The sequence below is a fragment of the Ambystoma mexicanum genome, chromosome 6q, assembly GCF_040938575.1.
Source record: "Ambystoma mexicanum isolate Mex_15411 chromosome 6q, UKY_AmexF1_1, whole genome shotgun sequence".
Taxonomy (NCBI): domain Eukaryota; kingdom Metazoa; phylum Chordata; class Amphibia; order Caudata; family Ambystomatidae; genus Ambystoma; species Ambystoma mexicanum.
Window position 1 is genome coordinate 1,377,124,416 of NC_090937.1, and position 19,394 is coordinate 1,377,143,809.

Here is a 19,394-nt window from a genome sequence, read left to right on the forward strand (position 1 = left end):
ATGCAGGCCCAAGGAATCACCACAGATTTCGCTGTTCTGTTGTCACAAGGGGGTTATACATTTGGGACAGCACAGAAACCAGGGCTCAATCATGGAAAGCTATAGATAAGGGTATTGAACCCCAACCACCGTTGCTGAGGTGTGTCAGAGGCAACAACAGTTTTTAAGTGTGAAGCATTGTGCTGTAGGTTTCCACCCCCTCACTATTTACAGGGACCCTGCCGTATGTGCATTTAAATCATCTAAGTCACAAAGGCGATGTACCCGTCCTAGCTTAGAGCTGGTTGTTTGAATCTACATGTTTATTCTTCGTTGCATTAAAAACCTTGGTCTCTGCATTGGCCTGATCGTGCATGATACTTTTGCCTTTCTGTATTAAATATGTCCTTTTATATAAAGAACATATTTTGTTCAAAATCATAATATGGGCTGGCTCCTTATTACTTATTCATTTTTATGTATAAGAACACCCATCGGTGGTTGATTTTTGAAAAGATATTCCATTCGGAGGTGTAACGCTAGGATGTGATTGGGACCAGCAATCCAATATGGGCTAAAGAAACAGTTTCTATGCTTTTAATCAAACATTGTAAGTTAAGACACAGAGTAGAACTCTGTTGCTGTTCCAGATGGTGGCTTTTATATTTTCACAGATGATGCTACAAACTCCTGTCAACCATTTGTCTTAATATATTTCCAACAACTCCATGCCGGGGCATTTTCGCCCCATAACACCTAAACATAAAGATGCAAAATAGGCGTTACTACACATTTTTATTAACATTTGTAGCAACCATTTTTATTCAGATTGTATTCACAATAGTTTGGGTTAACAGATGTTGCATGACGATCCGGTCGGCTAGAAAATGCCCGGTAGCTGCAGCCACCACATGGCATTTTCCTTCTGCCCTTTTTTTAAAGCCAATCTTTCTGGGAATTTTAAGGCCACATTCATCATGCTAGACTGCAAACTAAGTTGAGAACTCTAAACTTTTACAAGTATGTACACGTAAAAATGGGTGCATTTGTGCAGACAGCTGCTGAGAGATGATTGTGAATGCATAGACATCCTCCTATACATGTAAATGTTTCTCATGGCATTGTGACCTGGCAACACATTTGGGCGGACAACGTGGGGTTAAACTAAATAACGCATAGTAATTATACATTTGCAGCGTATATTTATAACTCCTAGGATGTCGGAGCTATGGGTGTTGGGCAAGGCCACAATGAGAGCCAGGTCTTTTTGTTCTAAAACTCTTCAGCCATAGAAAGCATACACAATATAATATATCATAACCTTTTAATCTCAGTTGCAAAAACTTGAGCTGGTCGAATGAGCACAGGTGTTCATGGTCATGGTGGCAGACTTTTATAAAGCTAGGGAGAGTGTTGTGCAAAAAACACAATGAACACTCATCTATAGTGTTGAAGTATACAACTCTTTTAGCACTAACTTGGCTCCAGGCCGAGTGACGACATGTGCCACTGTAAAGCATATGTTTATTAATTTAACATAGTGATGATTTGTGCAACACACACTGCCAAAAAGGGATATATCGTGTGCGTGCTTGTGGGTGTAATTTTGTTGCTTAAAGGGATGGCACACCCCTGAGCAGCTATTTTAGATGTTGTCATAGAGATTATATATGTTTTGTTTTCAATATTGTGATTATAAAAATCACTCTTAACGAATGACATGCACTGTCTGCGAATATACATGTGCAGGGGTGTGCATTTACCAAAACATCTACTTCTCTTAATACCAGTGGGCAGCAGCCCCACGGAATGATCACATGTGACTAAATGTTCGTAGGACGTTTTGTAGTATCTATTTGGTGGTGTAGGTCATTTATTTTTGGTTGTAACAGCTGCAGGGTATCCCCTGCAACACCCCGCTCACTATACTGTACAGTATAGTGAGCGAGGGTTGTGGGGGACACCCCCCACAGCTGACCCGACCAAAAAAAAAAAGAAAAAGGCTGCACAGGTGTCCCCCGCAACACCGCGCTCACTATACTATACAGTATAGTGAGCAGGGGTTGTGGGGGATACCCCCGCAGCTGTTCTGACCAAAAAACAAAAGAAAGGGTGCAGGAGATGCATGGGTATCCCCCTCAACTCCCCGCTCACTATACTATACAGTATAGTGAGCAAGGGTTGCGGGGGACACCGCTGCAGCTGACCCGACCAAAAAAGAAAAAAGAAAAGAACCCTATAGCGCTGGTTCCCGATCACGGAAGTGAAAGGGAACTGGCATTGCAGGGACCAGCGAGACGGAAGGAAAGGTAAGAAGGGGGATCGGAGGGGGTTAGGGTTTCTATAGATTTAAGGTTGTTTTTCCTTGGATGACCGAATCATTTCTCATGCGGTCATTTCCATCGCAAACTTTTCAGTTGCAGTAATACAAACCCAAATCTCATATTCTTGTAGTCTGATGCCCCATCGTTCTATATAAAGGGGCATCTTTGTTTTGGGGTTCCCAAAAAGCGACAACAATGACTGATGGTCTATGACGAGGGTGAACCTGCAGCCTATGATGAAGTGATGGAATTTCTCACATGCCCATACCGCTGCAAGGCTCTCTCTTTCCACTTGCAAGTATGCCCTCGCTGTGGGGGACAGGGCACGGCTGGCATAGGCAATAATATGCCACTTGGGGGAATGCAGTGGTGCACTCTTGGCATGTAGTCCAACCAGGCTAGTCTCCACTGTGATTTTCATTTCCCATGTAGGTTAAAAGTAGGACAGCCTCCGGCTGTTTGTCGGCTCCTTCTTGATGGTCTGAAAGGCTCTGTCGCACTCAGCCATCCACATAAATGGGACGTCCTTCTTGAGTAGGGATCTCAGTGGGTCGTAAACGTAAGCATAGCTGGAGAGGTAGCGTGCACAGTACCCTGCCATGCCCAGGAAAGATATCAGTTCCAAGACATCGCCAGGTGGATCCAGGGACACAATGGCTTCTATTTTGACTGGGTCTGCGGTCATTTTTGTGCATGAGAAAACGTGCCTGAAAAATCGCAGAATGGGCTCGTTGATTTCACATTTCGCCCTGTTCAGGGTAAGACCTGCGGACTGCAGGATCCGACATACCTGGAGCAGAGTGTTGTCATGTTGGCCAAACACCAGGATGTCGTTGCTGTAGTTGAATGAGGTTATTATGGGTGAGATCAGGCGGCAAATCGTCTCCTGGAATATCTCTGCCACTGACGATATCCCAAAATCCAGTCATTTATATCTAAAGATCCCGTTGTGGGTTGCGAAGTTTGTAATTGGTCTTGAGTCCGGGTATATAACCAGCTGGTGGTAACCCTGGTTGAGGTCAAGTTTTGAGAATCTTACAGCTTCGTTCAACCGGATGATCATGTCTTCAATATTCAGCCCGGGGTGCCGTTCCCTCTCTATTGCCATGTTCGGTATGCATATATCTATGCAGAGGTGCAGGTGACCATTGTCTTTTGGCACTACAACTAGCAGCAACACCCACAGTGTCGATCCACTGACTCTATCAATTATGTTGATGTCTAGGAGCGACTGGAGTTCTTCAGACACTTGCGCCTGCAGGTGAAATCCTACCCTGCAGGAGTGTTGCTCATCACATTGATGGTGGTCCCTATGTCTACGATAAATTAATGGTTGAGGTTTCCTATTTGGATGGTTACCCTCGGATCTGTTGCATTTTCAACATCTTCACCGATGAGGCATACATACTCTCTGCAGTATCGACCAGTGAGTCCATAGTTGTCTTGTGTGTGTGTGTGCATCTTCCCTCTGTTCCAGTACAGGGTTTTCATATGGGTCTTGTATGTGGCTCATGTTGTCCAGTTCCTGCTGTGAGGATGGCATTTGGTTGTGTATAACGTGACGATCTTAACCCTCTTGAAACTGCCAGTATGATTGCATGGAGAGATCTTCCATCGCTCTCACAAATCTGCGTGTCCTGTTTGCAGCGGCTCTGTCCTTCCTGTTGTTGATCTTGTTTCTATATACTCAGGGTACATTTTGTTGTTGAAAGCCTGTGGCTGCTCTGGGCGTACATCAAGGTTTCCTGATCCTGGATTCCTGTAGGCAGGGAGGAGTGCTGTTCTTTCTTTGCATACAGCTTGGAAATGGTTCTCCCGTCCACATCTAATACACATCCGTCCCCATGCAGGACCTTGTCCTCTTTGTGGGAATTCGAAACCACACTGATAGCATTGTTTGTCTCCTTGGTGTCTCTGGCTTGGGCCAGGTTAGCTGGTTCTTCTGGGGCTTATCTAATTTCTGCTGCCCCGGAACGTTGCCATTTGCATGGCTGCTAATGTCTCTGATCTCTTCAGATTCTCCATAGCGGCTGGTTGGGCATCGACCCTTTTTAACACTATTGCCAGGTCCATGATCTCTGGGAGGGATATCTGCTTCTTCAATAGGTGTTTCCTAAAAATTGATGATGTACACCCTTCAATAATACATAGGCGGATGGCCTGAAAAGTTTCCAAAGTCACAATGGATCATTTTTCTTAAAAGTCTGATCACAGATTCCCCTAACATCTTGTGTGGGAGTTGTACACATTGGTTAAATGTGTATCTTTCTTAGCTCTGTTGGGGAGGACCACTAATATCTTGTTGACTGCCGCTACTAGCATGGGGTATGTCGTCCTCTCTTGTGCTGGAATTGTCTTTCTGATGCTATTTATCTCTTTACCTGCAAGGGTTGTGAATATGCCTGCAACGTTAGATGAATCTTTATTTCCTACTGCTTTGATGAAATCCTTGAACTCCTCGGACCACTCTTCCCTTCTGTGGCCCTGGTCATGCTGTGGTTGTAGTGAAGATGGGCCTGGTTTCCTTAAGAACATGAATCTCGCTGACAAGGATAGTAGATTGGTGTTTGGGGCTCCTTCCACCACTGGTCCTCCGGCACCTTCCTGTGCATTGTCCACCAATTTACTGTCACCCTGGTTATGTGGACCATGTGTGGCTTTGTGGTGCTACTGTGCCCTTCCTTTGCACTTGCCTCCTGTGGTTCATATGTTGCTGTGGGGCTGGCCCTCAGGTTCTGTGGCCGTGCATCTATCTGGTTTGCTCTTGTGTCTTCTTTTTTTTCTGTTGGTGCATCATGTGATGCTGCTTGGAGCGCCCTAGTCTTTTGATGGTGTATCCTCCTCCTGGGCTTGCTCTCTCTGCTCGCACTGTTGCCACTCCTTCCGCGGACTGAGCCTCCTTCTCTCCCGTGTTTTAAACTCCTGGCTCTCATTGTGGCCTTGCCCAACACCCATAGCTCCGACATCCTAGGAGTTATACATATACGCTATAAATGTATAATTACTATGCGTTATTTAGTTTAACCCCAGGCCATCTGTCCCAAATGTGTTGCCAGGTCACAATGCCATGTGAAACATTTACATGTATAGGAGGATGTCTACGCATTCACAATTATCTCTCAGCAGCCGTCTGCACAAATGCACCAATTTTTACATGTGCACACTTGTAAATGTCCACTTAGTTTGCAGCCTATTGCGGTGAATGAGGCCTTAAAATTCTCAGAAAATGTTGGCTTTAAACAAAATAAAGTGCAGAAGGAACATGCCATGTGGTGGCTGCTGCTACCGCACATTTTGTAGCAGACCGGATCGCCATGCAACATCTGTTAACTCAAACTATTGTAATCTGAAAATGGTTATTTTAAATGTTATAACACTACTTTGCATCTTTATGTTCAGGTGTTATGGTGCGTACATGCATGGAGCTTTTGGAAATATATTAAGACACATGGTTGACAGGCGTTTGTAGCATCATCTGTGAAAATAGAAAAGTCAGTACCTGGAACAGCAATGTGTTAACTTACAACATGTGATTAAAAACATAGAAACTGTTTCTTTAGCCCGTATCTGATTGCTGATCCCCACCAATCCAAGCGTTACACCTCTGAATTGAATAACTTTTTAAAAACCAACCAGCGATGGGTGTTATTCAGGGGTCAAGTCCTAAAAATTAAAGTCAGGGACTCATCAACAAATGCAATGGGATGTGACGTTGCCAGAAATTAGCATATGAAGTTGAAATATGCACATTTCATTAAATTGGCTTTGCATAACCACCCACATTTAACAGGCAAATGGCATTTGCCTTTCATAAAATCAACACACACACAAAATCAAGACAGGATATTTTCTTCTAATAGTGTTTTTGAAAACGTTAAAAGGTGTGCATGTTTTAAACTCCAAGCACCAATACAAATGTTTTCCCTGGGACCTGCAGTACCGAAATGGAATATTTCACCTATAGTTTGTTATTTTTCATCAGGTTATATAGTGCAGTGGTGAAGTGTTCGGCCTACAGAGCTGACGACTGCAGGTCGGCTTTAATCCATAAATTCAAAAAGGACATCCAGTTTCTCTTTTAGCTGGGGGGGACTGAGTACACGCTCTGAATAAAGTGGGTGGACTCCGTCCCCACGCGTGTACCCTCGACTTGAGCCCTGGTGTTATTATGCATAATAAAAAGGACATGAATTTTGAGGAAAATATTGTATTCATATAAAAGGATATATTTAATGCAGAAAGGAAAACAGATTGTGCACAATCAGGCCAGTGCAGAGAGCAAATGTGTTAATGCAACAAAGAATAAACATGTAGATTCAAACAACCAGCTCTCAGACACTTAGTCAGGATGGGTACATCGCCTGTGTGACCTAGATGATTTAAAGGTAAAGACGGAAGGGGGGCTGTAAAATAGCGAGGGGTTTGAAACTTATAAGCTACTGCTTCACACTTAAAAACTGTTGTGGTATACAACACACCACAACAATGCTGACTGGGGTTCAATACCCTTATCTATAGCGTTCCATTATTGAGCCCTTGTTGTTGCACTGTCCCAAATGTATAACCCCCTTGTGACAACAGAGCAGTGAAATCTGAGGAAGTTCCTTGGACCTGCATCCATAAGCTCCATTGAGAAATCAAAAAGAAAACAATCTCCATCTTTGAACCGACCCAGCTGTTCACCAGTAATACGTGACACCATAGGTCGTTCTGAAACTGGGGGCATACCAAATCATCCTTTCAGTCTTGCTAGCCCCAGAAACAGATGCGGCATGTTAGGGTAGATGAATCAATCGCCATAAATCATAACGGCTACTGGTTGTTGGTTGTCACAATCCACATCCAGAGACTCTGCCGTCTGTTTGATCCATCTGTTGTACACAATGTCACAAAAAATACAAGAAAAATATAGATTCAGTATAAAGCATCTTTTACACAGTGAGAATCAGCGCAAGACAGTGTTCACCAACAATATTACAACTGTAGCACCGCACAGCGTGTTGCAATGTCAGTGCCAATATTTTAAATCCATTGTAGCAACAGTCCCCTAAATTTCAATCCGCTTATATGAAAAAAGATCTGCTGCACCACTTCATCAAAGGTGTGATCTTTGGCAACCATTCGAGTCCCACAGTGCCTGAACTGCAAAATTGGTCCTTCACCTTGCAAGCATTGTCAAGATTGCATAAAACACTGCAAAAGTTAGAACCATATTTTTAAAATTCCTGGCCGATTTCTACCACGCAATTGTGTTTCAAAGCAGACCTTGCAGTTTTCACATGTAAAGATGCGGGACAACACTCTGCGCATCCCTTGTACACAGAGATTAGACACATTTTGTTTTACTTGATGCCATTTACAAGCAGAATAAAATAAAATGAAGCGCTACTTGGAAGTACAAAACAAATCTGGCACAATCTAAAACATGCACTGGCACAGTCGATCAATACATAACATATCCACAAACAGATCAATTAAGATGTAGCACCCCGACACTCACAGCCCTTAAAAATCTGTCATGCCGACAGTTTGTGCAAAATAAATCTCTGGCTATAGGGTTGGCGCAAAATGTGTGAATGTTGGCAAAAACTCAAATACTAACTTCAAATGCATGCATTTGAAATATTTAATCAATTTTATCAGCTCTGTGAAACTGAAAAAAGTCATTGTGCACGTGCGAATACGTTGAAACACAAAACGTACCCCAAAAGTGCAGTCATGGTTTATTTAATGTTTAATTTAATGTTGGGAACAGCAATAAGGGCGCCGGGTTCCAAGCTTTAATATTGAAGTGTCTGAATGATTGTGTAGCGGTGCTATGAACACTGAACACTTACAAAAACCCTTAACACATTTTCAACTTCTTCCAAAGCATTATAGTCAAAATCTCAATAACTGTTCTAGAACATCAGCTGCTCTATGTCCATGTGATATCACACATACACACGCACACACACACAGAGAAATAGAATCGAGAGCTACCAACATCTATGCACTATCCCAGCTAAAATGCAAAACCACAGAGCACTCTAAGCAAACTATACATTTTGAAACACGTCATTAAAAGCACATAGCTGTTTAGTTTAAAAATGCACAGCCTGTCTCAGAAAAGGCCTGCCTCATGGCCTGCCTCAAAAAGGGCTGACTATCGATGAATACATTGAAAAAAGCCTGATCAAGCTTGTATAAAACCTCATAAATTGTAAAAACCACAAAAAAATACATTAAAGTATTGAATAACCGTTCTAGAACATATGTTCCAAGCATAGAAATAGAATCCAGCGCAACCAACATCTATACGCTATCCTAGCCAACATGCAAAACCACAGAGCATTCTAAGCAAACTATACATTTGCAATCAGTCATCAAAAGCACATAGCTGTTTAGTTTAAAAATGCACAGCCTGTTTAAAACTGACCTTTTTGCTGCTGTTGAAATACAACTCTGAATAAACAGCAGCTCCAGATTCCAATCAGCAGGCTTTGCATATGTTTTCCCAGTGTTTAGTTTACAGACACATGATCAAATCCAGATGAGAAACAAGGCACCCCGGGCAGAGGTGCAATCAATTCTTCCAAGTCAATTAGTTGTAACTGCAGTGGGTTATCAGGCAGGCGTTCTGACACGGGTTGACAGCACCCGTTCTGGAGTCAGAGAAACCCTTTTAAATGGGTGAAAGCTCAATGATGTATAATTATCAACAATGCACAGATGTATGTATTTCTGTTTAGTTTGCAGAAATGGGTTTCTTATCAACAGAAGTAGAGCATTCTATTTCATGCTTACTTCTTCCTATTTGTTAAGACAACATCTAAAAAATAACCTCACCCAAGCAGATGCTTCCTGGGACCAGTGCCATTATTCTTATCAATAGAAGCAGAGCATGGTATTTCCTGCATACTGCTTCCTATGTGATATAGCAACATCGAAAATTAAGTTCAGCCCGCAGATGCTTCCTGGGAACAATGCCATGTTTCCTATCAACAGAAGCAGAGCATGGTATTTCCTGCATACTGCTTCCTATGTGATATAGCAACATCTAAAATTAAGTTCAGCCTGCAGCTGCTTCCTGTGCCGGCCTTCAGTCATAAATTAAAAATAGCCATGTTAATAACCATTAGTTTTAGTTGGTAAACAGTGTTCATGTGTATTCACATGGGCAGGTTGTTTATATATCTGGCAAAACCACCCCGTATTCCGGCCCTCTAAATATAAACCCCATCTGTGATTTCTGCTGATGCGGCTAGAATACCTCTATATGAGTCACCACATTCCTAGGATTCCCCAGGCCTTGTTATATAAACCCCCTGCAGTGTTCATTCACAGCCCTTTTGTGGGTTGCAGAGGACCACATGTATCCATGTATGCTGTAGACTCCTTAGAAAAAATAGTTTGTACAGGCTCTGGGAAGCACATTTTACTCAAACTGCTTTTCATTATTTACACTCTGTATCAAAGCCAGTACACATAAGATTTGTGTACATTTTAATATCAAAATTGATATCAAACATTTTTTACATCAACATGTTTGGGGAAGTTTATATAAAAAATGTAAATGAATATTTTATATCAAAATCAATATGATTTTTTTATATAAATGTCTCTATAAAAATATGATTTCTTATATTTTTTATTTAAAATTCCATATCAAAAATACAATCTGTAATATTGATTTTTATATTCATGTATATATCAAAACACATTTTTTTCATATTTGTATATACATGTTTATATTAAAAAAGATATCAAAATTGCTTAATATCATTTTGCACTCCCTATAAAGTGTATATACAAATTACTGGGGTTCAATAAAATTGCTATCAAAAACTATGGGGGGCTTATCAGTTTGATATAAAATGTACGTCTGCTTCCTACCACCCTGAGCTGAACCCCTCTGTGACATCATCACGCAGCAATCATCGGAAACCCTAGATTCACAGTCCATGTCTTCAGAGCGCACTTTGCTCTCGGTGCTCGATAGAGCAATATCGGCAATCGCCGCTCCGAGCTGCTCCCATCTATGTATACATTTTATATAAAATGTATAATCACTTGAAAACTGATATACATTAGAAAACACTTATATCGAATATACATTTGATATAAATTCGATATCAAACATTGTTGATATCCTTTTTAAATCACATTTATTTTAAGTTTATATCAATGCACATCAAAAGGGGGAGGGACTAAGCCCAGAAGCAGGGGGCGTGACCACCTGTAATAATGTTGACTTGTACAAAAGGGGACCTCTTCTCCTACTTGGGTCTTTTCTTTCCAGAAGAAGTACACTACTGAACAGAGAACATTTAATATAGGAAAACCGAAACATGAAGGGTGGGATTCTGCTGAGACTGGTTTACAGAATCCAGGATGTGATGGGCCCAGTTGTCTGCAATGCACACAGCAGGGATGATGTGTTTTTTAGTGAATAACACAGATTGTGATCAAGTGTGGAGCCGGGAGTAGAACCCAGGTTTTGAAGTTAAAAATTCAGCATTTGAGTCTGAAGGCTGCATCTCTCCATATAACAAAATGAAGCGAAGAGTGCACACCTTCAGGGCTGCTGCTATTAAATTATGAATTGTAGACTAATTCCTTATGGTGTGGTTTGTTGTTGTATGAGCGCCAGGCACCTAGAGACAGAGGCAGGTTGGCACCTTACAAAATACCCAAAATAAAATAAATCAAATGCATAGCTATTTTATCTTGGGTGTGTAGTCACCAAATAGAGCATTTACATTTTCAAGTGCCAGTGATATTTTTCTGTCCAGAGAGATGGACAGACTGTAAAAGGTCACATTTCTACTGTCACCAAGAACAGTGTGCCCAGTTGTGAGCAATACAAGGTATTTGGCTCGCTGTTATTTTTAGATTACTTTCTAATCCCAAGAAAGCAAAGCATTAATTGAAAGTAAAAGACAGCATTATGTCGTCCTATCTGGTTTCTAATTATTTGATCGCAGTTAGGTCTGGATTGCTTTGGATGAAGTTAAAAGTGAATATGGGCATCGTTGACTGATGCTACGCTTAATTGTGGCTAGATAGACTGGCTGTCATGTACCTTGAAGTATCAGTTTGTTCTTGTCGGCTACTTTTTGTATTTGATTGTTGTGTAAATAGTTTAGAGATGTTTAGTACAATTGTGAAGCAACACATGCTTCTTTTCTGTCATTTTAACTTTAAGGGACTATTTTGACAACAGTGGCCTCTTCAGAAGTGCCTTCAACTAGGTAGAAAAGTGATGGGACACAATGAAATGTGCTTTACCTTGCATCTAGTTTGGCCACAACAACAGCCCTCACCATGTTTTCGACCAGTGGGATTTTTCTCCACAGCACCATTTGAAAATCCCTGGCAAAATTGTGCTGTTTTGTAGTGCCTATCAAGGATAATACAAGGGAGACATGGGCTCTGAAGGATGTGGTGGAATTTGTTAGCATGTGTCTTTAACATCTGGGATTTAGGATCACTGTTTAATTTGGGCTAAGGGGAGTGGGCCAGTCTTACACACGCACACCCTGCCCCTACACCAGATACGTGCAGTGGGTGAACAAACGGAATGGGTGTGTCCTACTGTGACTCACATGCTAGTAGCATCCTGCAAATGGCAGTAGGAAGGCAGCCCTGGGCATCCCAGTTCCTGAGGTGGCAGCACCATTACTAGGGTATGGGTTGTGTGACAAACCTCTGCTGCTCCAGTGCTTTTCTAAACACAGAAAGTTTGGTTGAAAAACATTGACTGTTTCTGATTTCCTCATGTGCCATGTCCACTTGAGACTGTTTCTTGGTACCATGCTCAGAGCAGAAGGCTGAGGGTGTGACACTGTTCACAATACATGACGATACACATCTCACATCAGCAGAGCACAACCATTGATCCAGGCCAGAATGCAATCTGCTGCCCGTACCCTTCCGTCCACATACAGCATTCATATTCTCTTCCATAACATCTGACCCATCAGGCTTTTATCAAATACTACTGAAGTGGGAGCACAGATTTATAGTATCCTCGCTGTTGGCAACCAAGGGGGTGTTTCAAAGACAAGCAAGAGGCCATATCTGAAAGATAATGTTAAATGACGAAATGGAGTCGAGGTATTCTGCACCACCACCACCAAACGCCTGTAGTGCAAGGAACATGACTGTATTTTCCGCTGCCCATCAAATGTTAGAAAGCATGGCAACAAAAAGGTTTCTGTACCTCCCCATAACTGTGCCTGTCGTCTGAAGAGTAGCAGATATACGGAGAATAGGATATCATATCAGGGCGGTCAATGTTGTAGATGGCCTTATTTTTGGGCAGAGCAGCCAAATCCTTGTAGTCGATGATTTGATCTCCAAGCTTTGCCTGGGTAAGAGAGGAAAAATGGCGTTAAAAGACTTTTCCATTCTTTCTAACTTCTTAGTTCTTTTCCTTGAGGACATGAGGGACGAATAATACTAAACCACTTAGAAAAAAACAGCAGATATCAAAGACTCTTGATCTGCACACAACAAAACACATTATCTTCCCACTGAGCAGGTTTTCTTATATGTTCCCTTTGGTTTGAGTTTAAAGAAAAGTCATGCTGCTTCAAAAAAATCATCTATTATTCGTGTTATGACCCATTGCATTGACTTTTAACATGAATATTATTGGTGTTATTATTTTAACATAATTGTTATATTATAAAATGCATTACACATATTAATAGTGAGCTGATGTATTGCCTGTCACACAAATAAATAGCTCTAAGGCTACTTACATATATCACTCGGTTTGGGGACCCAGATGTGTTTGAAGCAGGAACTGAAATAATACTCTCAGACGATGTTCTAGTTTCCTGAGTTAGAAAAAAGAAAAATTAGAAATATGATTAGGAAGCTTATCTTTTAATTATAATAGGCGCATTGTGTGTTTTGTTGACAAAAATTTCTTTATAATAGTATACCAATGATGGACATACCAACAGCATCACCTCTGACAATGATCGTCTATATCTCTGCTTGCAGTACATGTGTCTTACAGGAGAAGCAGTGCATCACCTCTGACAACCAACAAATTTATAGCTCTGCTTTGAAATACAGGGGCAGGACATGTGTTTCACAGGAGAAGCAATGCATCACCTTTGACAACCAACGTCTATATCTCTGCTTGGATTACAAGTGCAGTACATGTGTCTCACAGAAGAAGTGGTGCATCACCTCTGATAATCAACGTCTATATTTCTAGCTGGGAATATTGGTGCAGAACACGTGTCTTACAGTAAAAGTGGTACTTTATCTCTGACAATCAATGTCTATATCTCTGTTTGGATTACAAGCACAGTACATGTGTCTCACAGTAGAATTGGTGCATAACCTCCGACAATCAAAGTTTATATCTCTGGCTGGGAATACTGCTGCAGAACGTGCGTTGAAGAGGGAGAACCAGAACGTACCCTCCGTCCCGGACGACCATTTAGCCAGAAGAAGAATCTGCAGAAATATGGCCATCGCTCATACGAGCTAGCACCCATTCCAACTGCTCCCACAATGGACAATTATCATGAGAGATGCCCTTCCAGCAGGCCCTATAATCCAGCAGTAGTGCAAATCCTGCCCAGAGTAAACGAAGAGGCACAAGACGGAGCTGGAGACAGTTACACAGCAGACTGGACTGAACAGCAAGATACCAAGTTACTTGTTGTTAGAGACACCAAGATGACTTAGCCACGTCATACATGAAGCACACGTGCTATCCGCACACTTTGGACACACACACATTCCACTATATGAAGAATACTGGTATACACGACATATACATAGCGAATGCACGTTTATTATTTTGCCATTAGGCCTGCTACAGCACCATGGTAACGCAAGAAGCAAGAAGAGTTTGTATACATGCTTGCAGATGCTCATATGCAAATAATCCAATGGTGGGGCAGGAACACCCAAGGGACCTGACAGCCATAACGCACTAACCTGTAGACTATTTAGAAGACGTATATAGTAGAAGCCAAACCATGGCTCAATAAATCTAGCAGGCCGTGATCAGCCTAGAAACAGGACCCAAGCATCACAAAATCATGCATAGCAGGACTACTGTGGCAGCAGCGAAGCCACCACCAATGTCGCAATGTTGCAACTGACAATCCTAACTCTGAACTTAAGTAACACCAGCTACAGGAGAAGCGAGCTCTCCAACAAAATACAGAATAATTTGGAGTTCCTGGGCTCACAACTCCGGTCTCCATGCACGTGACCAGCCAAGTTGAGGGCCTGCCAAGATTACGCCCTGAGAATAGCAACCTGTCCCGCTGTCCAGGCAATAGCTGCAACAATATTGTTAGAGTCACATTACCATACTGCGTTGGGATCCAGAGGGCTATGGGCTCCATTACGGCTATGGGCTACACACTGCCATGATGCTGACACATGTTAATGTTAAAGGACATTTGTACCGTTCACTATCACCACCGGAGTGGTCCCCTGATGCTCTGGCGGTTCTGAAAGAGGAGGGGAGGTTGAGTTAGTGGGAGGAAGCAGGAAAAGTGCAAGGGAGCAGTGATGTGCTGTTGGCGGCCTCAGCTCGGTGGGTCCGTTGGCTGGGCATTAGGTGTTTGCGGCCGGTAGTCGTTGTGTACTGTTGTGCAAGACTATGTGTGTTTTTGTTTTGTTGTTGCAATGTAATGAAGTTTGTGCGGTTTGTTGTGCTGTAGGTTTTGGTTGTGTTTGGTTTGGAGTTTGAGAGGTGTATGCAGAAAGGGAAATTTGTTAGTAGGGTTGGTTAATTTGCGTCTCTATCCTGAGTTGAGCCGCCCAGCTTGCGCAGTGTCCCTTGATGTGGCTCTGTCTGTTCTGGGTCCGACCGGCATACAAGGTGCCCTGCTCCTCTGGTTCCCACCTCTAGCAAGCTCTCTCATAGCTCTCCTTATCCTCTCTTCCTTCTCCTGCGGCCTGCCAATGTCAACCTCTCAGGTAGTGTGGTGATTGCCAATATCTCGACAATTCCACACCACTGTGGTCCCTGGCGGTAAATAGGGCAGGCGAAGTGTTGCTGGGATTGTCTGGGGTAGTTGACTCCGTTTCCGTGCGTGCCGCCTGTGTTTAGTCTATCCGGAGTCACCCGCTCAGGTGCCTTGGGAGTTATCCTCTCGGGTCAGGGATGTCTGTCTCCTTTCCGGTTTAATCATCTTTTTTTCCGGTTTTGGTTTCCATATTTAGTCTGTGGTGCTGAAGAGCCAGGTTTTTAGTGATTTCCTGAATTTTAGGTGAACTTTAGTGTTTCTTATTTCTTTTGGGATGTTGTTCCAGGTTTTTGCGGCTAAGTGGTAGAAGGAGGTGCCTCCAAGTTTTTTCTTAAGGTATGGTTTGTGTTCCAGGCAGATTTCGTTGTTTGATGGGAGGGGTCTCGTTGGTTTGTAGACTGTTATTTTCTTTTGTAGGAATTCTGCTCCTTGTTCGCTGATTGCCCTGTGCGGTATGCACATTGTTTTGAAGGTGATGCGATGTTTTACTGGGAGCCAGTGTAGTGTTTTTAGGGCTGGAGTGATGTGGTCTCTTCTGGATAGTTTGAGGAGTAGTCTTGCTGCTGCATTTTGGATCCGTTGCAGTTTCTTCAGGAGGTATTCTGGTATTCCGAGGTAGAGGCTGTTTGCATAGTCGATTTTTGACATGATTAGGGCGACGATGGTGAGTGTTTTGTGCGTGAAGGAGAGGAAAGGTAGAATTCTTCTTGCCGTGTGGAGGAGGAAGAAACATTTCTTCACTGTTGCATTTATTTGTGGTTCCAGGGTTAGGATGCTGTCCATTAAGACTCCCAGATTTTTTACTACCTTCGATGGTGCTGGTGCGTTTCCCATTTCCGTAGGCCATGGGATGGCGGTTTCGTTCTCTTGGTCTTTGGAAACGATCATGATTTCTGTCTTTCCTGGGTTGATTTTCAGGTTGTTGGCATCCATCCAGTTGAAGACTTCTTTTAGACAGTCGGTTAGGGTTGATTGGTCGGTATCGGTGTCTTTGATTTTGTAGATGATCTGAGTGTCATCTGCGTAGTTGTAACATGTAACAGATTTTGATGACCGGAGTCTGATAGATGTTGAAATATAGTGGAGATAGTGAGGATCCTTATGGCAGGCACTCCACAGTCGTTAACTCGTGGAGTGGATTTGAAAGGTTTTATCCATCCGGTTTCTGTTCTGTCTGCTAGGAATGATTTGGTCCAGCGTAGTGCTGTGTCTGTTATGCCTATGTCTTCTAGTCTTTTGGTCCTGGTGTCGTGGCTAACTGTGTCAAAGACTGCAGAGAGGTCGAGCAGAATAAGGGCTGAGGTAGTGTTAGAGTCTGCGTTGGTTTTGAGGTCGTCCCAGATGGATAGTAGTGCTGTTTCCGTTCCTCTCGTGGGTCTGAAACCGATTTGAGCTTGATCCAGCTGGTGGTGTTTTTCTACGTGCTCTTGGGTTAGTTTATATTCGTAGGTTTCTAGAAGTTTTGCTGGGTAGGGGATGTTAGAGATCAGCCTGTAGTTGGAAAGGTCATCCATGTCACCACTTGTGTTTTTCAGGAGTGGCTTGATGTATGCTGAATTGAAGATCTTCGGTACAATCCCTGTTGATAGTGATAGATTTAGAAGGCTTCTGTATTGTTCTGCCGGCGATCCTTGCGCGAGGATTGATTTGTCCATGGGTTTTCTTGCTCCGTTTTACCAGCATTGCGAATGCCTCTGCTGATATTTCAGGATAGCTTTGGAGTTTGTGCTGTGGTTCCGTGTTAGGTTCGTTGGGTTGTGTGTTGTGGTTGGTTGGTCACTTTTGTATGGTTTGTCGGATGTCATTGATTTTTTTTTTGAAGTGCTCTGCCAGGTCTTTGCATAGTTTTTCTGAGGAGGTTGGGGTGTTATCGCAGCCTGGTGGGTTTCTCATTTCTTCAATGATGCTGAACATTTCTTTTTGAGTTTTGGTGGCATTGTTGATTCTGTCATCGTAATGTCTTCTCTTTGCCTTTTGAATTTCCTTCTTGTATGCGCGGATTTGTTTCTGGTACAGTGTTTTTTTCCCTGGGTTGTATTCTTTCCTCCATTCCAATTCCATCTTTGTGTTTTCCTTTTTCATGTCGTTTAATAATGGGGTGAACCATTTTGCCATTTCTCTTTTTTTTGATGGGGTGAATGGCTTTTCTGGGGCGATCTTGTCTATTGTATCTCTGCTTTCCCCGTCTAGGTCCGCTAGCTCCAGTTCTGTAGTTGAGGGTTTCGTTAATTCCAGTTGTTCGAATAGGTTGCTTTCTTTGACGTGTTTCCAGTTTCTTTTGCTGATGGCTGTGAGTTTCGGGTGTTGGATGTAGGCTTGGGTGGGTAGAGTGATCACGAATGGGATGATGAGATGGTCGCTCCATAGTATTTGTATCAGAAGTGCCATGGTGATGTGTTTTTCTTTGGCGAAAATTGCGTCTAGGGTGTGTCCTGCCGAGTGTGTTGCTCCTTTGACTAGTTCTCGTAGTTTCAAGGTGCTGAGTTGTTCAATTAGTGAGTTTTGGGAGTTGGCGTGGCTGTTTTCAAACCAGTTGTTTAAGTCCCCCAGGATGATTAGGTGTTCGTGGTTGATAGCTAGGTTGGTGATGGCTTCTATGAAGTTATCGACGAATGTTGCATCATATGTTGGTGGTCTGTATACCAGGATGAATGTGATGTTTGTTTTTGGGCTCGATGTTAAGTGTATTAACATGGTTTCGCAGTTGAGGATGTTGAGTGGTTCGTCCGTTTTTATTTTTAGGTGTTCTTTGAATGCTATAGCGATGCCTCCTCCTTTTTTGTTTTTCCTGTTTATTTGTAGGCATTTGAAGTCAGTCGGAAGGCAGCTTTGGAGTGTGATTTTGTAGTTGTCGTCCAGCCATGTTTCTGTGATGAACAGGATGTCAATGCTGTTGTCATCGAGTAGGTCGAAGATCTCTGTTGAGTGTTTTGACATGGATCTTGCGTTTATTAGATTGCAGTGAAATTTGGAGGTGCTGTTTGGTTTGGGCTTTGTCGAAGTCGTCTGCTGTTCGGTGTTGAGGTTTCCTTCCTGGTCGGTCAATTGTTGGGCTGTGGGATTCAGGGTGTCAGTGTCTTCGAAAAGTTCTTCTAGGTTTTGTCTTGGGTTTTTTGTGTTTTTTTCGCGTTCATTTTCCGGGAGTTGTGGTTGTTGATTGGAAGTTCCTCTTGCTTTGGTGATGTAGGGGATTATTGTGTCGGTCGTCGGTTTGTTGTTTGTGTTGGTCATCCTTCTTCTACTTGCTTGTGTTAGGTTGTTTGATGTTGCTGCTTCTAATGTTGGGTTGGATTTCCGTGGTGGCCTGTTGTCTGCGAGGTATGGAGTTAGGTAGACGGATTTTTTTCTTCTCTCAGAGTTGCTTCTGTTTGTGTTACTGTCTGTGGGGGTCCAGTCTACGGTTGTTGTTCTAAGTTGCTGTTCTGGAGTGTTTGTTCTTTCATATCTTCGTCTTTTCCTTGGAATGGGTTGTTTGCGTGGCATTGTAAGATGTCTTTATTGGTGACATCTAGTTGGTCCTGTTTTGGTCTGGTTGTCTTCTGGCATCGGGTAAGGGGGTGTGCGGAATACCACCTTCAGACGGAGTTTGGGCTCCGTCTGAACGTGGTATTCCGGCTGTGGTTGGCGACTCGTTCAGTCGCTGTCCTAGGAGGGGAAGGGGGGTGGTAGGGTTATTAAGTTGGTGTTATTGGTGGCTCTCTTTACTGTCCGTTTCCCTGAGCCGGTTCACTGTGGTGAGCAGGCTGTGTATATGCTGGTTGGAGGCGGCTTGGACGGGCGCAGCTTGGACTTTCGCCTAGTGATCCGAGAGGCCCTAGTTGGAGTGACCCCCTACCGTAACTCACTGGTGACTTGAGAGTTAGCTAAATTTGCAAGTAAGCTAGATTTGAGATACCTGTATGGTGGGAGAGGGGCCTATCAAAGCAGTTTGGAGATCCTCAGTGCCATTTGGGCACAGAGAGGTCCTGCTAAGTTTGAGACACCTGTATAGTGGGAGAGAGGCCCTTCAATGCAGTTTGGAGATCAGATACTGCAATTTGGCATAGAGGCCCTGCTAAGTTTGAGACACCTGTATATGGGGTGAGAGGCCTATCAA

At 43.0% G+C, this 19,394-nt stretch overlaps 1 protein-coding gene across 12 annotated transcripts in view; it reads right to left on the reverse strand.

Annotated features, from left to right (window-relative positions):
* Window positions 1-19,394, reverse strand: part of ABLIM2 (actin binding LIM protein family member 2) — a 1,607,463-nt gene that overhangs the window by 533,883 nt on the left and 1,054,186 nt on the right. For all 12 annotated transcript variants that reach the window (XM_069632024.1, XM_069632014.1, XM_069632022.1 and 9 more), the window contains exons 9-10: window positions 13,052-13,129; window positions 12,508-12,654 (exon numbers count right to left, since the gene is read on the reverse strand). In XM_069632024.1, coding sequence (XP_069488125.1) covers window positions 12,508-12,654; window positions 13,052-13,129 — 225 coding nt within the window. The remainder of the gene's footprint in view (window positions 1-12,507; window positions 12,655-13,051; window positions 13,130-19,394) is intronic.